Raw genomic sequence first — 21,613 nt, 5'->3', positions numbered from 1 at the left:
ATAAGTTATGTTCTTCTTCTTCATGCCTTTGCTGGAGGTATAAATTTTACGTTGATGCTGTAAGCAACATCAATTGCATGCAAACATACATATATACCATACTCTCTTACATAGGTGCATCCATTTATGTGCATCAGGGAAATGTTGAACAGGTTCCGGTATAAAAAAGATATGAAAGAAGGTATAGTCTCAGATAGTGACATTACGAGTTGCACTCAGCACATTCTTTTAAAGGATATTGATTCCGATTCTTAATTTAATGTTAAAATTTTTGTGTTTACATGTTTGTGAGCTCTGCAGTGATCGTGAACGGTGTTAAGATTGTCAAACAGTGAGTATGTTTTTGCAGTACTTTCCCAGAATTTCCCCTAATTTGCCACATCAAAACCCACTAAGGCCGGTAAAATTCACCTATTCTAACAGTAAAATCATGTAAGTATAAAATATATAGGCAAAGAAAATAAAAAACCCAAACTTAACTAAGGACTTCATCTGCTATTACTACTTCACACACCTTTGAATACCAGTCAGAACTCTATGAAACTAGGTGAATCTAGTGCATGATAAAGATATTGTGAATGGAGTACAATTAGGCCAAATAGCCGGAAGTATTTGGACATGGTACGAAAAATTGATAACCATATTTGCGTTACGGCTCCTTGTGACAATATTTCAATATTACGTTTACCAATTCTCTGTTTGCGAACTGGCTTATCATAGACGACAATATCCACATGCAGACATGTGCGATGTGTGCCGTCAGGATCGCATGGACGACAAGATAACCAATTTTGCTTGAGACATTTGTTGACAAAGTTACCTTACAAACTCCACATAGACTGCAGAAATTTCAAGAGGTTGTCTATGAAAAAAAATTTACTAACTCAAACAAAAACACTATGTAAGTGGCAAATCCTGCCAAAGAAGTTGCGATCAGTGATATTCAATTATCAATCATTTTTGCCCTCATAGGATCAACGTTGTTATTTGCTTAGCAACGAGTTTGTTTAACAGCTAGATATTTATATAAAGTTTATTCGTACTGATAAAGTATCTTGCATTGTGGTTGGCTAAATTGTAACATTATACAATATATCACTGTCACAAATTTCCTCGATGGTTGCCCCTTTTGGTCCTCTTTTCGATCGAAATTATCGACCATTTATTTACACATTATCTGTAAATAAGAAGATATAGTAGCCACTGAACACTCGAAAAAGTATAAAAAATACATGAATACTTATAAAATCCTGAACCTTAAACTGTTTCTTTCCGATGAGAGGCAGGTTTCAATCTTAGAAACTCTGCAAGCGAAAAAACAATGATGCTTCCGTGCAAAATTCAGGTCTTAAAACCTATTCTAAAAAAAATAAATATTATCTTTATATTTTAAAAATTCCACCATTACCAACAAAATTCCAGTGGAGAGGTCTTAATTTTTTTCATTAGAAACATAATATGACCGACATTTTTACTCCTTTGATTATTTGGAGTCTGCACTTCAAAATTTGCAGCAAACATCAGGCCTGGCGAGAATTGAGAGGGAAGAAACATTTTCTTCGGGCCCGTAATTTTCTTGGAGCCCCGGAATAGAGACCCAAAAGTAAATAGTAGGTAGGTAATATAGTGGACTCTACCTGCTGCTCACATATGAACGAAAAGGTATTGATTAATAAATTCTATGCAAAAAAGTTGGGTATAAAGAAGAGATGGGTAGATGATGTATGTAAAATCACAAAAGCAATGTCACCTTAAAGAGTAATATCACATTATTATCACCGGGCGCAATCTAAACATTACACCAACACCTTACATCACCACATTACCTAGCATCAGCTCATTATCTAACAGTTCCACATTATCTCATAGTACGCGGATCATCGCATTACCAAAGTTATGGTGAAATTACTGCTGCGATTTGTTTTCTGGTGTGATATCACATGATAAAATATTTCCTTACTTCGTAGTACAAATGGTCGCAATGATCCAGTGCCGATTGCAAGTGTCGCTTGCGAATCTGCTGTTGTTATGATTGCCTGTTCTCATGACAGACTTTGGTATGGCTTTGAGCTAAAAAATGATTTGAAGTGCATGTAATATGGCGGTGATGCTGATTCGGACGTGATGGGTTCAATTTTTGTAATTTTTTGTTACGTTTAATTTTATTTGAAAATACATCTGAAAATATGTGGTAAGAATATAAAAATCATATTCATATTCGATTTTAAAAAAGGAGCAGCCAATGTATATAGCGCAACTGGTCAACGCCATATTTTGAGCCTCTTACTTCTGGTATAGTACATTTCTCTTTGAAGCGTCTGCTTTATTTGTGTATGTTACACATTCTGGTTTTGTCTAGTTATACCGGTTATGATTCGACTTTTGTACTGAAAAGTCACTAAAGTCAATACTATAGTAAATATTCAAATTCTTCTAATACATTCACTTATATTGATACCAAAATTTGTACTTCTAGAATGAACTTAAGAGGATTTTCGGGTAAATTTCTAAAATATGCTGTTATTTACTTTATTTGAACAGATATCGTAATATGATATATTTTGACGCCTAGAGATTTTTCAAAGAGATAGGTTCTAAGAACGAGACCTGTTTCAATTTTCGGGCACTCATTTTGAGTCCTGAAATCATTTTCGAAAAGTAATAATTAAGCTCTTTCATTTTTTACCCCATGTGACCATATTCTGTGAAAAAATATAGGGAAGGCCCCTAATAAACTCAATACAAAATGGTGCCATTCGATCCGCGTATAGCGGTTGACAAACCAAATATTTTTACCGAATTTTGTGATGTTGGTTGGCGACAGACGGGCAGAGGCACGGATTGAAAGACAGACGGTGAATCGATTCTAGTAGGGTTTCATTCACACAAAACCTTAAAAACTATGGATGTAGAACATTGCACTAATACATAACATGTCCTATCACCTCAATGAGTATTATCTCAACAGTAACCACAAGGACATTCGTTTCCACCTAGGAAGGGACCCTGTGGCAAATTAGATTAATTAGATTAAAAATGAGGAAGCCATAAAATTCGCCAGTGGAAACGATGAAACTTCTTATCGAACAAAACCCGAATTACCTAACCTTTATTTGAACCACCATTCAGCCGAACGATTTCCCAGGAGATAAAATTGAATAAAACAGCAAGAATGAGCTTATACAGAACCATGAAATAACTCAAGTTAGTTGCATACCAAAGAAAAGGAGACGTTTGAAGAGACTCTATTGAGATACCAACATAAGTATGTTATGAGTCTCTATAGAGTTGTGGGGAGCTACTCAAAGTCTTTGCGAAGAATGACATGCACTCATTTCATCATCATTAAGGGGATATTACCTCAACAACGGAGTAGTCGCGACTGGCATAAGAAAGAAAATGATAGTACTATAGTTCCCGCAGCAATCAGCGACGGGCTACGGGAAATTCGGCGATAATTTATGTGGACGCGGGCGAACCTAATAAGGCCTTCAAGTTCGTGGTAGACAAGACATTCATTCGCTGAGTTTGGCTGAATACGCATTACGAAGGAAGTCTTACCTGCACTATGGAAGTGGCGGAAACTTATGTTGCTATCCAACGCTAGTAAACCTCCAAGCTACCCATCCTTTTACTGCGCTATACATCTTCTAAACACTATCTGATAGATGCTGAAGGTGGTATTGACTGCTCTTTGGAGTTGGTGATTACCAAAGAACACGGTGCATTTAACTTCCAAAAAGCTACGGTGGTGGATGAAGCATAAGATAAGGTTGGTTTAGGTTACAAAACATCTTGAAGACTTCGCTGTAAGAGAAATTAAGTTTTAGCATTTAAAATCAGCTCATCTACTTTAAGTTAGCCAAAATATATAAGTGTGGTGGAGCGATGCTTGGCACGACAACGCCCGGAAAGAAAGTTGTCTCCCACGAGGCCGGTGGAAAGCGAAACACGGTCAGTCGAGCAATAGAGAGTTATTTTTTAGTTTTTTCTTCTTACGTACGTCTTGGACAGTGCCGAATGAAGCTCCAATAGTAGACCGTAAAAAAAGTTTCATAAATATAGTTTTCTAATTTTAATCAGCGTTGGTGCGAAAAGAAAAATTGAGTGTTCTTAAGGTTTTGTGAGAAACAAAACCTTATTAAAATTGATTCAATGTCTGTTTGTCCGTCTATCCATTTGTCCCGCCCGGAAACGGCTGAAATAATTGTCACAAAATGTGGTGAGAAGGTGTGGTCTGTGAACCCCTTTAAATATGGAAAGTGACGCCATTTTGTGTTGAGTTTAAAGGGGGTCCTTGGGGACATTTTAGTTTTCCTTTTTTAGCTTTTTTAGTTATTTGTATATCAGTATCAATTACTCGAGACAGACATGTGTATGTATATGTATATGGATAGGATAGGATAGACATGTGTGTACGTTAATACTAATAGTATTTACTTTAAGTACATACTTGTACGCTTTTGTGCACGGGGTAAAGTGGAAATACGTGAGGATGCCTTACATCAATTTGGATAGGCAACGTTTATTCATTTAAGATTGGCAAAATATTGATAAGTGTATATGATATGCGATGTGTGAATAGTTTAGCAATTAATTAAGGAATGTTTTACACTTTTAGCTATATACGAATAGAAAACCATGCGCGGGAAGTTCCTCATATAATATGAATACAAAACCTTTTAATCGAAGCGCCCAGCTTCCGGTATCCCGTCTTATTTAATTTAACCCACAAAATAATTTTTCAAAATGTTTCTTTAGCAAACATAAATTTCCGTACAATAGTAGATTTTATCATAATATCGAATGAAAGTTCTTAAACTAATAAAAGAATTATTATATTTTAAGTGAAAATACAAATCAATAGTATGTCACTACAGGAGTAATGATATCCATTATGTGAAATTTTAGTAACTTTAGTAAACATATGGAGACAATACCTATAGGTGTGCGGTATACTTGTAGATTGCTAAAATCTGTGGAGGAAATAGACATAGACTCCTTCTGGCCGGGAATAGAGAAATAAGGAATAGTTAAAGGAATAATGCAATGGCTCACATAATATTGGCTCCGGGTCAGGATTTTCTCTCAACGGTCCTGACAAGAATCAGAGGGAAATTGAAGGAAATTAAACAGAATTTCAGATTCTACTGAAAATTATTGTTTTTTAGTTAAAGATAAATTACATCACATTCCGAATTTTTTATCAACAATTTTTTGTCTAATATTTGTTATTTTTTTATTTAAAAACCTACATGAACCGTGATTGATGAACGACGGTAGGGATGACTTAACCACCTCTTCTTGCAATTATTATTGATTCATTCCGGAGAAACAATTATGACATCTTCAACTCAAGCAACAATGTAGAACCCAATCTCAAACGTACTGTGGATAGCAAAAGACAAAATACAATATTCTTGGCAGTTAAATTTCAAACCACGAATGTGTAACGCTGCAGACTTTCAAATACTTGATAATTTATTGCCATTTTTAATTTACATATATTGAATAAGCAAATATTTACGATTAACTATTACATCAAGTACGTCACAAGCGAAATGAGAACGGATTAGTCGTTCAACGACACTCAACTAATGACGTCAAAGAAAAATTTCAAAAAGTGTCACGTAGGTATATTTTTCTGGTTGGATTATTCCTTTTTTCAGAGTTAACTCTTACAACTGTCGCTGAATCGGTAAACAATTGAAGAAAGTTCTCATGCCATACCCTTTTCGTCTTTTTATTGTAGCTGTAAGTGACGATAATATACGCAAATCGTCAAAGAATTTTTAAAGAACTTTAAAAAGAAGGATATACAGTAGGATTTCGATGGTCCAAGTAATGAATAAATTAACCTCATATTTTCTAGCGACAGCATAATGCACCATATAATAGCAAAACTTTTTATGATTTAGTTTGCAAAATGTGATATTTGAAAGAGTAGGCAAAATAGTAGGTGATTTCAAGGATCCAGAAATAGTTTTGGTATCTGTCCATTACTGTTAATCGGAAGTCAGCCATAATATTTTCACCCATTTAAATTACCCCCACTTCTCCGCAGATGGCCCGGCCGGACCACCGTGAAGTATTACATTTTGGGGGGAGGACCCTGGTCTACACTAGCACGATTAAATTAGGCGTTCGTCACACTTTCGGGGCTCAATCCAATCCTTGGAGCTTTTCTTGTATCGCAGTTATTGTTATTTCTGGTATCGCAGTTATCGTAGTATTTGCTCTGGACCTCAGCATCTCCTTCACGAAATTATAGGATCCAATAATTACGCTGAGCGCGTAGTTTAACCTCCCTCTCATTCACAAACTTTGAACAATGGAACATAAAAAGCTCCGGGTACTTCGGATGTAGCGTGGCATTAGGGGCACACGGGGAACTCATCCAATCCAAAGCGAGAGAAGTACCTCTAGTATCCATTGTGTTCCTTAAGGAGCTATGTTAGATGATAATTCAATTTTCCCTGTTTTCACTTGGTCCATCTCTCAATAAAGTGATCAGCAGGTACTGAAATCTCCTGTACCTAGTGGGTTTTCGATAGCCCGCAGTCACATCAAACGGATCCGGTAGTGACTTTTCTGGTAACGACAGTGCGCCAGAACTAGTCAGATTTCCAGATTTTCCCACTTCAGTTGCGTATTCGACTTTCGCTTACTCCGTTTCTAATGTCGAGAATAAAGATCTGGTGGTCACTGTGGGTGCCTACCAAACCATCCCTCTCGCTAACGAGGTACTGAGGTACGTCAGATCGACGATCAAGTAGAGTCCAAAGTTCTGGGTGTGTAAACCGATGGTAGTTGAATATTCCATCTCGGGTCAATGCTATCTGCCAATAGAGAACCGCGTTGTAAAATTGCTTCACGCATTAACACAACCTGGATGAAGTCGCGTTCCACAATTGGTGTTCTTTGTCATCGACGTATCAACGAACGTGTCAAATCCATTTTAGAGTCATCCACCCTGTCGCCCTTTGTGGTTCTGAATGTTCGCTGAATATGAAAGACAATGCACGGCGTCTTGCGGTAATGGAGACGAAGATGTTGCGTTAAACTTGTGGCGTCTTCGATGGTATGGTCACGTAATTCGCGCTAACGAGAATTCACTTGTCAATATTGACCTGAACTTCTAAGACCGCCGAAACAACGGTGACTTGATACTCTAGATGGGAACCTGAAAGCCTTGCGATTGCATCCAGATCAGACTTTTGATAAAACAAATTGGCAAAACCGATCACGACAAACGGACCTCGCTTGTAAACGGGGCAAAGTTGAAGAAAAGGTAGAAGAAGATGTGCATTTTATGAGACGAAAAGCGAAAAAAATGAAATTAGTGAGATTGGGAACAGTAGGTAACAAAGTATTTTTAGAAGAAGGGAGATTCAACCACCAAATCAATTGGGCATTTGAAGGAACCCATTTTATGCATTGTTTTTCATTCTCGAGTTGTCAAACTCTCCGCAGATGCGGGATTTTACCTAATACTAGCACTAAGTGCCAAACATTTAGGCTCGGACGATTCTACTTAAAAGATAAAAGGGGTGGTGATGACCTCGAGAACTTTCCGCAACGTCGAGCACATATGCAGAATTGTGTATTTCTGCATGGTTTGAACCAAACTGTGTAAGAGTGCCAGGACATCAAGGGAAGCCGTGAGGGATTCAGGTGTAATACCTGTAGTTGACAATATTATGGAAACTACAACCAGCACCTCGAGATGAAACATTTTTTAATTTTCTGAGCCAGTCGAAGTTAAAAATTTGTTTGCACGACGACTAATTTTTGAACATTGGGTGTAAGAACAAAAAGAGGAACTCATGGACCAGAAAAGTGAGAGGAAGTTTCTCTCCAATTCGTCGGTGTAATTCGCACCCCTAATGAGTTGATTTTTACCTGGATGAAACCGTAGTCGTCTGTAAAAGATAATGAGTTGCCCTTTGCAACTTGTTGATCCGAATCGGCAGTGCTTTTGCTCCTTGGACAAAATGTTACCGATTTCGAGTGATGCACTAAGCCTTCCACTAATAATGGACGTGAAGAATTTATCGAGGGTTGTTAAGCAAGCAATCGGTCTTGTGTCTTGAGGGTCCTGCACTTTCCGGGGCCTGTATTAGTTTTGGCATTGACAGGCGGGGCGGACAACGAGGGGGTTGGAAAGTGTTCAACTTTTAACGGAGCCATTCTCGAAAACCGCCCAACCGAAAAATCTGAAAAAAATTATGATGCCCCCCTATTTGATGTCTAGGACCCATACCCTCCACACTGTTATCCGCTAAAAGAAACTTAATAATAGTTAGTTACCATATTTTTTGGAAAATAAATGCAAACCTCCATTCTGTTTATATAGAATTATATTATATGCACTAACATAGGCTATAATGAAAAGCATGACGCTAATAAATCTAATGAACATCGCTGTCACTTTTGTGCTGCAATACAAAACACTAAACATCAATATCATATTAAAGTGAGAAGTCTGACACCCTAAATGCATATACATTACAAGCTATGTGCAAATGGCACAGTTCCTCCTTACACAAGAAATACACAGTCTTTCTTTCTGAAGTTCCGAACTTCCGGTTTTCGACTTCTTGAATATTTATGGGGGTTGAGATTGTCAGTTAACCTAGGTTTTAATGTTATCATATGCCGCAATGATTGCAAGAGAATGGTTTGAAGATAATTCGCAGACTATGTCGTTGTACACAGCAGAATAGCATTCTGAGATTAACAGAAATCAAATGATAGAACTTTGGAGAACGCTCCTGTTGGGGGTAACGCCAACCGCAAAGTTGCTTCTCTTCAATTTCACGTTTCATCCGTTTCTACTCGCAGAGGATGGGAGCTTTGGCCTTCCAAATTTCAACTATTTTCATGACTCAGCTGTCGCTTGCTAGTGGAATGACCGCCTTGCGGCTAGAAAGAAAAATATCTTAAATAAACGACCAGGGAATATTGATTAGCACTGACCCACCAGAGTTCTCAGCCTGACTCGTCGTTGAAATCTTCCTATCTGTATCGAGGACGTCGAACAATTTATATAGATATATGTAGGTATGTTGATAATCAATAGTTACACCAAACTCGACGTCACCAGTTATGTGAGGAAACTTGAGTCCACGACAATTCCACTTATATATACACTTGTCAACTGTTCACTTCAAGAACCATTTACACAACTGATTTGATCTCGAAACCATTGCAACGCTAACAACTTTACAGTGAGAGTTGGTCATTATTTTGTAAGTTAGGTATGAAAGGTTTTGTGTATTTCTTTTATAAAAACATTTGAGTGGACATTTGTCCCATTAATACCTAGCATGTAACATATGCATCTAATATGAATATCCACTTTCGCATGATACGAGAACTGACATCCAAATCTTGAATTTACCCAGAAGCGACAACTGTCACCTATCATAACTTTGCTAGTAATATTATGTGATTTGTATTGTAATATTGCAATTTCCATCAAACTTAGTAGGATCATGCTCCTTGTTATAGCCTACATTGATTTCGTGATTCTAGGATGAATTTAGGAGCGGTTTTACAGTGAATACATATACTATTATTGTATAACATACAATTATTAAGATATATCGATATGAAGGATATTTCGGAGTTTAGACACTGTATAATGGAAGCTACTCCAACTTTCCAACAAATGTCAAAACTTCTGGCTTCGGAAAGTATTAACCGAGACCTCGCATTTGATACCCCACATGACTATATAAGGTGAAAAAAAAGTTACAGTTGTTTTACACAAAACCTTTAAAAAAGATAGTGACAGTGAATGCTTCATATGTGTGTTTTTAGTACTATATATACTCCAATTAATATCCCCTGAAATTGACAACTTTGTTACTAGTAGAAGGATTTTGATTATACTGTCCAGCATTATGCGCGAGAAAAAAAACGTACAACTCGTTTTTCACGCCCCATGCGTAGAATATCGCAGTTCCCACAGACCCATCAAATTTCGCTGGAACCGATGTAATCGCTTTTTAGAAAAGTGCGTGTGACAGATAGACAGAGAGATAATAACCAGCTTTAATAAAGTTTTGTTTTACATAAAACCTTTAAAAAATCGAAATTTCCAGTAAAAATTGAAAGTGTTATGCTTTGAAAATATGTTTTTTTTTAAATAAAATTTGGCAATTTTTCGGTTTTTTTTTTTAGTTATCTTAAATACGTATTTAAGGTTTCAATAACGAAAAATAGATAAAGGAAAGGACTTACAGTTATTCAGTGATCCCAGCCGGTCGGAATATACTATACTAAGTGTGTGCATATACAAATATATGTATATAGGTGCAACAATTATTCGTCCAAAACAAATCTGAATAAGAGAGATTATGAAGAGGTTCGAGCTCTCCTTCGAATTGGGGCAAGGACTCTTTAAAGACTGGCAACTTAAAACCATTTCGAATTTCGATTTGACATTTTCAAAGTTTATCGTACGAAAGATTATCTATATTTTAGATAAAAAAATATGAATTTGTTGAATTCTTGCAGGTTTTTGCTCTCGGACTTAATACTTTCTGGCAGGCTGAAGTAACATGTGGTACACATGTGTGTTTTCTGTTGCCTAATTTGTCATATAAGTCAGTTTTGAAAGACTTTTATCAAATCGATAAAAAAGGAGTACAGGAGGATCTCCTAGTAAATTGAGAATATATATAGATATAATAAAGGAAGATTTGCAAGCACATGGTGTTGTTTTGCAATTTTTTTTTTGCTAATTTGATAGTATATAATCTTAAGAACCAAACCTTAAAATTTCAAGTGGGAAATCGTAATACATTTTTTTTTAAATTGTTTTGTGAACGCAAGTCAGGAAATTTCATACAATTCGTTACCAACAAGAAGAGACAGCAGATTTTTCATACGAATTATATTTGTGACACTACGTTTTCCCGGATACTTTTTGAGATTGCTCAGCCGCTTGTTATTCGATTTGCTTGATTCTTTTTTTGTTTTATTCTCAATCTTTTAAAAGCGGCATTTAAACTTAACGAGTTATTACATTCCGAATGGTCGCAAACATCTGTTGAAGCTTGGAACGCGTTGATCTCAAAAACACCCTTTTCAAAATTTCTCCCCATTTTTCTCAGCAACAGCTGGATCAATTTTAATCATTTATTTATTAAAATAATAATGAGACTCGTCGTTATGGTCTGAACTAGAATTTTCGAGAATCGTTGCCATAATGTCCCTTTTTTTATGTTTTACTTAAAAAAATGCGGGCGATTTTGAAATTTATTTTTTTTAAGATAAAATTATACTTCTTAATCGATCCCCTTAGTTCTAGTTCGGACTATAGTTACACGTGTTCTAAAAAAACTGCATTTTCAGTTTCTTTTGCGGATTCACGGTTTGGTCAACAAAGCCGGAGAAATTGGATGAAGTCTCAAAAACAAGGGCCATTTTAACAAACCGAATACACTTTTTATTTTGATTTCATACTTTACCTTAACCGCAAATCAAAATACCTTTAACAGACAAACCATATTAGAAGGCTTATTTTCACATATGATCTGTTCACTGGGAAAAAAAAATTGGAATTCAATCAAATTTGGAAATTATATTTGAATAATTTAAGTTAAAAATAATAAAATTTAATTGCATTAGTCCAATGAAGGTCATAACTAGAGCCCCCCAACTGCGGAACGTGCAGTGACTCCAATTTTTATTTGAAACTAAACAGGTTTTAATTTTGCATTACTAACTTTTCTCTAAGAATATGAAAGTTGATTCAAATTGTTTGGAAAGTCGACTTTAGGATATGAAGACATTTCTCACTCTTTAGGGGTGATATCTGCTAGGTCCGAGGATATATCATTTGCCACGCGGATCTACCATAAAAAATGACATCCGTCGGAGTTGTTTTGAATGGAGAAAGGATAACAGAATAAGTACCGTTTAAGGAAAACTATGTTCGATATTGAATGTAGATGAGTCAAGGGAAGGATTGCAAGGGAAAATCAGGAATATTAGTGGGTTATTTTGCCCCAAGTTTAAAAAGAACTGCACATAGTCTGGAAAAATCGCAGGAAATTCCATCTGCGCTACGCTTTTCGGCTCCTACAGTTGCCAATTGAGCCAACAACGTAGCCTAGGCCATGTGAACTACGTGGACGACTTCATTCAGTTTTGTTAAATGAAAACGCGAATGCACCCAGCACCAGCTTTATACATTGAATTACATTTGTCCAAAAGGAAATATATATTTTTGAGTTCTGCGATTAACGGTCTGCAAAAAAACTGCTTTCCTGCGACTCAATAAATTTAGAGAAGAAAACTTTGTTACCAGATTAAAATATTGCTGACGAAATTTCCGCTTCTCCAGATTTTTTTACAACTTTTTCAACTGACAGTGCAGAGTATCTTGGAAATTGCGAGTACAGATGAAGGGGTAGTGTTGAAGCTAACATGTAAATGTTAGGCGAAGACGGCCTTACGATTTATTGCCAGGGCAGAGGCAAATCGTCAGACGCTGCTCTCTGATCTCTGCCCTAGGACTGACAACCCTAACGAACTCTCGAACTGGACGGATTACACAACGACGAACCCGACAACGACAAAGGAATAATGATTTGCGCATTTTGTCATGGAACGTGCGCTCCCTGCACACATATAAAGCTACTGAGCAGCTAGCCGATACCCTGTCCCAATATAGGGTTGATGTAACAGCGTTACAGGAGATGCGTTGGGCAGGGACCAGTTTCCTGGAGAAGAGCCACTACACCATATATTATAGTGGCCATCCAGTAAACCATGTGCTCGGAGTAGGTTTCTTAGTCAGCCAAAAAATGAAACCTACTGTTATCGGCTTCGAAAACATAAGCGAATGGCTATGTAATCTGCGCTTGCGAGGCAAGTTTAGAAGTATAAGCCTCAATCACGTTCACGTCCTTTCAAAGGTGACTGCAGAGTCGGAGAAGGATAACTTCTACGAGCCAGTACAACGAACCCTGTCCCAGATATGATATCAAAATCATACTTGGGGATTTTAACAGCCAAGTAGGGAAGGAGCCCGTATTCAGGCGATACGCTGGCATGCAGGCAAGACAAAGTATATAGTGGCAACGTTAGCACCGAAAACCAAAAAAAGATAGGAGAATACAACTTCGAGATCGTTGATAATTTCTCCTATCTAGGGTCGAAAATCGCAGCCGATGTCAGCCAACAAAGCCTATTTCAGCTTACAAAAACTGTTCCGCTCGAAACGTCTCACCATAGGGTCAAAGCTCTTACTGTACAAGACAATGATCTTGCAGTCTTCATGTATTCCTCAGAAACTTGGGTTCTTAACAAGAAGAATTGCGAGCTCTTGGCCACGTTCAAGAGAAGAATCCTCCAAAGAATTTTTGGGTTCCGTAGTCTACATAATGACGAAATCTATGAGCGATACCATGACCGTCGGGTTGTGGATAAAATCCGGCTCAACAGATTACGGTGGGCGGGTCACTTAATCCGTATGGATGATGATATTGAAAACCGCTGGTTTAATGTACAAATATATCTATCTGGATTAGGCACTCCCCGCAGACTTCATTAGCACGTATATATCTACATAAGCATATGCATGCACATATGTCTGCTGGAGTAATTGATATTGATATACAAATGACTAAAAAACTAAACTAACCGATTAAAACTAAACTAAGCCACCCCCCCCCCCCCCTTCAGACGTTCAGCGGTTTTCCAGTGTGGACAGACTGACAGACAGACAGACATTGAATCGATTTGAATAAAGTTTTGTGTTTACACATGATTTTGTGATTTATGACATAATTTTCGATACATTCGATGCACTCGATCGAAGTAGATATTACTTTCAAACTGTTCGGTTGGGTAGCTTATGAGAACTTGAAATTAACTTGAGGGCATCCCTATCAATTTTCCCATATTACCGATTTACAACAGAAAGTGGTAGTCGGAATCTTTTCTTTCAAATTCTGATTTTGCATATTTAGAGACTCGCTTGAACCTAACATAGAATAATGTCATTCACTGCATATCTGGAGTTTCCCAGGTTTTCGTCAAATTTCATTTTAATAGGTGCAACCTCTTCCAAGCAGACAGATAAACAGACCAATTTTAATAAAGCTCTGTTTTTCACGAAACCTTGCAAATATTTATTTCTCTTTCTATCAGATTCGGATTCAGATGGTTTTAGTGTATATTTTGTACCTATTGCATTATATTTAAAATTCTCTTGCTTTTCTATTCAAGGGAATCATACATGTGTGCTCGTGATAAGTAATTTACTATAAATATTCGGTAGAATTGATGTTTCTACATTTGAGTGGTGTTTCTACTACACCATTTGGTAGACTGATATTTATATAAACGATAAAACTTTGCTTCCATATATTTTTAAGTAGAAAACAAAGTACAAAGTCCGTTTCGGTGTATATTCATGTTATTTTATTCTCATAATCTTAGTAAAATATGGATAATCACGGAAAGAAATGGATGTTCAAAATACACCATGCACTCGTTCCACTGTCCATCGTGGCATCAGTGTCGATCCATGTTTTGCCAAAAACCCAGAGCCTCAATGGAATCGCTTATCAGCCATTGGCTCAATGCATAAAATCTTGCTTGAAATTAACCGAAACCATGGCTGATTCCTATGTACTCTTGCATACAAACGAGCACTTCACTTTTTCCCATGTGAGCCTTGAACTTGACTTTCAAGTTGGTTCTATATTTTTACGAGAAGACCTCAACCCGTACGCAACGTAATGCAGCACTTCAAATGCAATCAAGGGAAGTGTTCGCCTTAAGTCATCGAGACCAATTGTCAGCATAAAAAGAATGCAAGTATTAAAGTGTAACGCGCCGGGAATGCAGGCATGCAGTGCATATTAATTTCTCCAGCATTAGCCGAGGGGAATAGTGACGCGAGTTGCAACTATGTTTTGTTTACAAACAATTGTGCTCGTCGTACTCAAAAGTTGTTTGTAGTGAAAACCTAGTTGTAAGTGCGTCCACTTACACTAGGTAAATGTTGAGCATAAAAATGCATTCTTCTACGAATTAATTCGTCATTGAAATTGATACTAAAGCTTCCCAAACACTCCACAAATTCAATCGTTAGATTAATAATATTTCAAAAACGTTCCTATGAGGAGTTTGTTTTCAAACACTATTTACTAATCCAATTTTGAACTAGATTTACATCTGCGAATTGCGGAATTCAAACCAATAAACATTTCCTCACAGTCTGTAGAAATCTAACAGAATAATGTTTTATTGATAAATCTTTGTTCTATGATATCTTTCTAGAAGATGCAAATCACAACCTCAATGCATATATACATAAGGACGCAGTCCCAGTGAAAGATATGAGGGAAGCAAGTGCCTACTCTGGTGAAACGTACCTTTGGCGAAAGTGGAGCTTGGCAACTAAATGTGTCTCGCTTTAATAGTGTTAAACTAGTGAAGGCAGTTTCATAAATGTTTTATAATCTACTCAGTTCTGACGAGAGGGGGAATGAAAGGGGGATTTCCCCTAGGCCCAGTTTTCTTAGGGTTCGAAATATAAAGTTCAAGGAGAAAGTATGGGGCGTGTATAATTTTCACCCCAGATCCTAATAATTTTCACCACGAGCCCGGAATTTCCCTCTGCGTGCCTGAATCTATTGCATGTTTGAAAACAACTCGCAAACCGGAATCTCGGCGGTTCGCGTACGAAAGGTATTGTGTATTTCTTCTATAAGAACATTTGAGTATTTTTTCTATCGCCATATTTATTTTATTAAATCTTTCTAAATTGAAACTAACAATAAGCTTTCCAACCTTAGGGCTAATATTCCGATGTATTCCTCGCCAGTGCTATAGAATATATTATTCAACACAATCACTGAATTCCCCCGAAAACGTAAATCACAACACTGGTGCAATGCCAAAAATGCTACGATCTAGTAAGTCGTCACTATCTACGTGCTCCCGGCAGCTTAGGAATTCGTTCGACGAGACTTTGACTTCTGAAAAGGCGCTTCTTACTGTGGCTAACAGTGTATCTTCTAAGGAGTCAGTGCGCCAGGCCTCTCAATCTGAGTTTATTTCATCTGCAATGCCTTCCTAAATCAGGGTTGCTTCAATTGGCTCTACATCCCTGATTCAGCGGCCTCTATGCCACGAGTTGCGTTCCACGGAGCCTCCGATCCTGTCCCGCTTCTTCGTACTTGCAACGGGACAATATCCGCAGCCTCCTCAGCAGGTCATGAATCGGAACACAGCCGCTCCACTCTTTGACATCGTTCCCGTCATCAACGAAACTCCACCTCCCGTCGCTGTTATATACCCTGGCACTTCATCTACTCATACCAGTGGCCCTGGCAAAAGGTACCTAAAGAGCTTTTTATCTCCAGGCTAGTGTGGGCAACCTCGAGGGATGATGTCCTGGAGTACATAAGGAGCAAAGTTGGCTTACTTTCTCCTCTGTCCTGCGTCAAACTGACAAAAGACAACAACACCGACCGGGTGATTGCGTCTTTTAAGCTCAGTTATCCTCACGAATTTGACGTCCTCAGCGACCCTTCTTTCTGGCCTGAAGGGGTATTCATCAAGCCATACAAGCGCCCCCATTCGCGAGTAAATTTCACTACGACTCGCCTGCGTCGCCAAGCAATAGATCCACGCTTACTGTTCGTCTGTTTTATCAGAATTTAAGGAATTTAAGGCCTCCAATTAATCCGTGGTGTATCTCCGAAAGCTGGCTGGCCGATGCCATAATAAACCCCGAGCTCCTTGAAGGGTACTGTGACAGGGACCGGGATGCACCTTGTAAGTCCACCGGCGGTGAAGTCCTAATTGCAGTAAAATATACCCTCCCCACCGAACTGGTCTTATCCTCCTCTGGCTTCCCTTTGGACTGTGTTGCTCTTCGTGTCTCCCCGCCCAACTTCCTCCCGTTCATTGTATCTTGTGTATACGTCACCTGTTCTTGTCCTTCTCACTTGTATGGAGAATTGTTTGACAGTTTGTCTGGACTCCTTACTGCCAGATTCCCTTTCCTCCTTTTTTTCATTTGTGGAGATTTTAACCTCCCCATGCTCCACTCGCCTAATCATCCTAGCCTTCCAATTCCTTCCAAAAAACCCCTTCCATTCTTCCCTTCTACCTTTTTCCTTTACCTGGATTTCAATACCACCAAAAACTCCTTGGGCCGCACTCTCGATCTCTTCCTTTCCAGTCTCTACGGACGACACCTCTCTTTATTTCCGTGCACATCCCTTTTGAATTTGAAGCGGAGCTCCCTCATTCAAACTCCAAAACCGAATGTAAATCTATTAAGTTCAACTTCTGCAAAGCCAACTTTACCGGTCCCGATCAAGCTCTAAGCACCTTTTAAAATATCCTGACCGATCTCCTCTCCTAATATGTTCCTTTTTCCCCTGCTTCTTAATAATATTCGCTTGAAATATATACTGCGGAAGAAGCTTCAGGCATCTAAGAATGACGCCGACCTTGCTCACTTTAAGGTTATGCACTCCACTGTGAAGTCAATGATTAGAAAAGCGCATAAAAGGTACTCATTGAGCGTCGAATCCGCCTTGCCCGCGGTAACTTGAAAGCCTTTTGGTCTCACACTCGCTATCCTCGTAATCCCACTCAATCTCTCCCTTCTTCTATCAGCTTTGCTGACTCCACTGCCAACTCCCCATAATAATCCTGCGACCACTCCACCCTCTCCGCCTATTCTAACTGCAGACTGCTCCGAATCTCTGGCCATTCCTCTCCTTACGCTTTCTTTGGAATCATCCTTCATTGGTAATCTTGACCCCAATGTCGAACCTGGCCCCAATGGGCTTCCTAACCTTTTCCTTCTTAAATATAGAAAAGACATTTCCCTCCTGTTGTGTATAATCTACAACAAAAGTTTAGAAGGATGCTACTATCCCCATCTCTGGAAAAAGGCCCTTATCATTCTTATCCTCAAGAGCGGAGACCCTTCTGTTGCTGTGAACTACCGCCCCATCTCTCTTCTTCTCTCTTGCTACAAAACCCTGAAAAGATACGTCAACGAATGGTTGGCCGCGCGCTTCGGTCACATCATTGTCAAAGAACAGCATGGTTTCGTGATTGCTTTGGAGAAATCAGTACAAATAGCATGTTCCTCCTGTCGTGAATTAAAGCATTTAGCAACGAAGTTGATAAAGACCAAAAGGTTTGAAGCCGTACCTGCTATTTGTACTGATTTCTCCAAAGCAATTAATACCGTTGACCATAATATTCTCCTCCCTAAACTCTCACTACTCAACTTCCCTCCCTCAATTATCTCCTTGCTTTTCTTCTATCATTCATACCGTTCCTGCAGAGTTTCTTTTCATGGTTACTCATCTCGTTCCTCCATCTCCTGATATTCTCCAAGGCTCTATACTTGGCCTCCAACTCTTCCTGTTTTTTTATTAATGACCTCGCCTGTATCCTCACCTGCCCATGTTTGCTTTACGCAGACCTTAAATTATTCGTCACTGTTTCGTCTCCGCTGGACTGTGCTTTCCAACCTTGATAATTTGGTCGGTTGGTGTTCGGTCAACAAGCCGACACTGAATGTCAGCAAATGCCACTGAATGTGCTATTCGCTTAAACCCTATCCAACATCCTTTTCCTATTATCTTAATGGACAAACCCTTTCACTACTGTTTAATATTCGACGACAAACTTCGCTTCAATCGCCACTCCGTTGACATTATCAATAGAGCTTCCAAAATGTCTGGTTTTATCCTACCTTCCTCCTCCTACTTTACCTCAATTCAGCCCTCCACAACACTCTTTAACTCCCTTGTCAGAAACACTCTTGAATATTGCTGTGTAGCATGGTCGCTCTTCCGCATCCGTGACTGTCGCGATCTTGAAGTTGTACGACGCAAATTCACCCGGACCCTCTTTTAAAAAATAAACCTTCCACGGGTTGACTATTCGGAACAACTCCGCACCCTCAATCTCCCCTATCTGTAACAACGCCATATCTTCCTTGATATGTGTACTCCCTTCAAATTTTATAATTGCCTAATGGACTGCTTTGCCAACTCGGATATTACTTTCCGTCCACACGAGTGGGGGCATTTTTGAAGTACCCTTCGCGGAGCTCAAGATTTACTTTCACTCCCTGATCCCGAAACTATGCCGGTCCTACAACGCCCTACAGCTTGGGACCTTTGACTCTGTCTCCTACTTCAGTTTTGCTCCTCCCTCTGAGGACAATATGTAATAAGGAATTTGTTTTCTGTATATTGTCTTCATTAAATAAATAAATAAATAAATTATTCTCAAAGTAAGACTACAGATTAGTCTACATACACAAATCGACTTATTCTGGCATTATTATTGGCATTCTGACGGCTTTGTAGAATTAGCGTTTGTAGTCGAGTCCCAGCATAGAGTTGGTGTGGCTTGCGCTACATCCGAAAAGACCGCTGAGCAGTACTTTCTATTCTCCATTGCACTCCTCATTACAGAGACGATCCTGTGAACTTGTACGATTTTTCCATGCTCCTATCGAAAGCCAAACTGCTGCTGAGGAATTACTGTGTTTTCCACTAGATGTGGTGATGAAAGTAGAAATTTCTCGAGCACCTTTGCGAAGGTGGGTGGTAGACTTATAGGCCTGTATGATGCAATCTGCGTTTAGTCTTTCCCACATTTAGAAATCATTGTAATTTCTGAACCCTCCCAAGCCTTGGAAAAATAGGCCATGCCTATAATTGCGTTGAATATGTGAGTCATATTAGTGATTGTGATACCTGGAAGTTCCTTCAACATTTTTCCCGTGATTACGTCATATCCTGGAACTTTGTTAGGGGTCCACTTGTTCTCTGAAGGCTTGAGCAACCTATTTTGCTCTGAATGAGAAGCTTCCTTTAAGTATAGGCGTGGATATTTTTAGAAGCCTTGAAGCCGTCTCCGAATGGGAGGGAAATACCTTTTGCAGGTGTTTGGCAAATGTCGCCACTTTTTCGTTTGCTAATTTCAGTGGCAATTCGGAGTGAGTAGGTCTCTTCAACTTTCTTGTAGCTTTCCACAGGAAAAAATCAGTTGATGCAGTGAGTGATAAACCTCGTGAGTAATTTTGTAACTTCTGTTCCCGTTAATCCTTAAGGGCTTTATGAAGCGATCGGCTTGCTCCAGCCAATTGCTTTTTAGATCTGGAGGTCTGCCCGCCATTGTTTTCCCAACTTACGCTTTATTCGCAACAACTGTAGTATGCTATGCGGTGCGCTATTTTTTGGAAGATTGGCGATACATGGGCTTGAGGTAGAGGCTATGCAGCCATAGTCATTATTTTATTGAATTTCAACAGGTCTTTTTATGTTTCACCTCTGGCCTTTACGGGAGTGTTGATTTGCAGATGAGTGCTTATATACTTACGGAAATTCAACAAGTTCGTTGATTTGGTTGTTAATTTCCTACTTGCTTGTTAAAGGAGATACGCTCTCAAGTGTTATAATGACGGGCGAGTAGCCTGAAAACAGCTCATAGCACGGCTCCCTCGTTGTCAACTCTCGCCCCACATTTTTAGTAACACCAAAGTCAATCATATAGACATATGTGTATAGTTGTCATTCACCCCTTGGTGGAGTACAATGGGCCAACACGGCCTGAGTGCTCAGAAGCAAGTAGCTTCTCCCCCACCATACACACCCCTTGGTGGGGTATAGCGCGTCAACCACACCTACGCGCCATCGCTCCCGGTTACCCGAAATGAGCTTCAGCTCCCTCCATGGCTTCGTGAGACGCTCGCACTGCTCATCTACTGTTCTGCGCCAAGTGCCCTTGGGTCGATCCACGCGTCGGGAATCTTGGGAGAGTAGACTCCCCTGCATGGTATAGCTCGCAATGCAATTTGCGCCCCTCCTTAATGCCTGACCTATCCATTGTGACTTCTGTCTTCCGATCACAGTGCATAGGAGTGCGCCGACCAAGTTGTTCAGTGTCAGGCTAGTGCACTCGGATGACACGACCTAGACAGATATTGACGAAAGCTTAGAGCTTTTGGGTAACAGTGGAGTTCACTTTCCATGTGCTACTTCCAAATAGCAACACAGAAAGAACACTAGCAGAGAACAGTCTCAACTTGATCTTAATGTTGAGATAACTGAATTTTCAGATTTTAGACAGGGCAGGGAAAGCGGATCTAGCGCTGTTAATTCACCGTGCGACATCCAGCTCAGTGCCACCGTCCGCAAAAACAACAAAATGGACAAATTTATCGACGCTTTCGATGCAGATAGGGAGAGTGCATTGACTCGTCAGACTGAGAACCTTGATTTTGTTGGTGTTTATCTTCAGTCAAACTCTACTTAACTTTCTTTTCAAATCCAGAGCCATTTGGTCAAGCTCCATGACTCGGTGAAGGAGCAAGCAAATGTCATTAGCTTAGTCGAGGTGTTTGAGGAAATATCTCATTTTCCATTGAACTCCTTGCGGTCCTCCGGACAAGGCAGCATGAAAAACATTAGCGATAACAACAAGAAATAATATTAGTGACAGGATGCATCCCTGGCGGACTCCGCTTTGGACCTCAAAACCCTCCGAGATTTTACCTCGGTGCAGCACGTGACATTTTGCGTCATACGTTGCTCTT

General features: G+C 39.2%; 1 protein-coding gene across 2 annotated transcripts in view; it reads left to right on the top strand.

Annotated features, from left to right (window-relative positions):
* Window positions 1-208: 208 nt before the first annotated feature.
* LOC119656808 (cholesterol 7-desaturase nvd) overlaps window positions 209-21,613 on the top strand; it is a 44,311-nt gene continuing 22,906 nt past the window's right edge. The window contains exon 1 of one of the 2 annotated variants that reach the window (XM_038063427.1): window positions 209-331. In XM_038063427.1, coding sequence (XP_037919355.1) covers window positions 282-331 — 50 coding nt within the window. In that variant the 5' untranslated portion in view covers window positions 209-281. Of the gene's footprint in view, window positions 433-21,613 lie in introns of both variants that reach the window. The other variant, XM_038063426.1, reaches the window with a different exon arrangement.

The sequence above is a fragment of the Hermetia illucens genome, chromosome 5 (assembly GCF_905115235.1).
Source record: "Hermetia illucens chromosome 5, iHerIll2.2.curated.20191125, whole genome shotgun sequence".
Lineage (NCBI taxonomy): Eukaryota > Metazoa > Arthropoda > Insecta > Diptera > Stratiomyidae > Hermetia > Hermetia illucens.
Note: the sequence above shows the minus strand (reverse complement) of the source record. Positions and strands in the feature narration are given on the sequence as shown.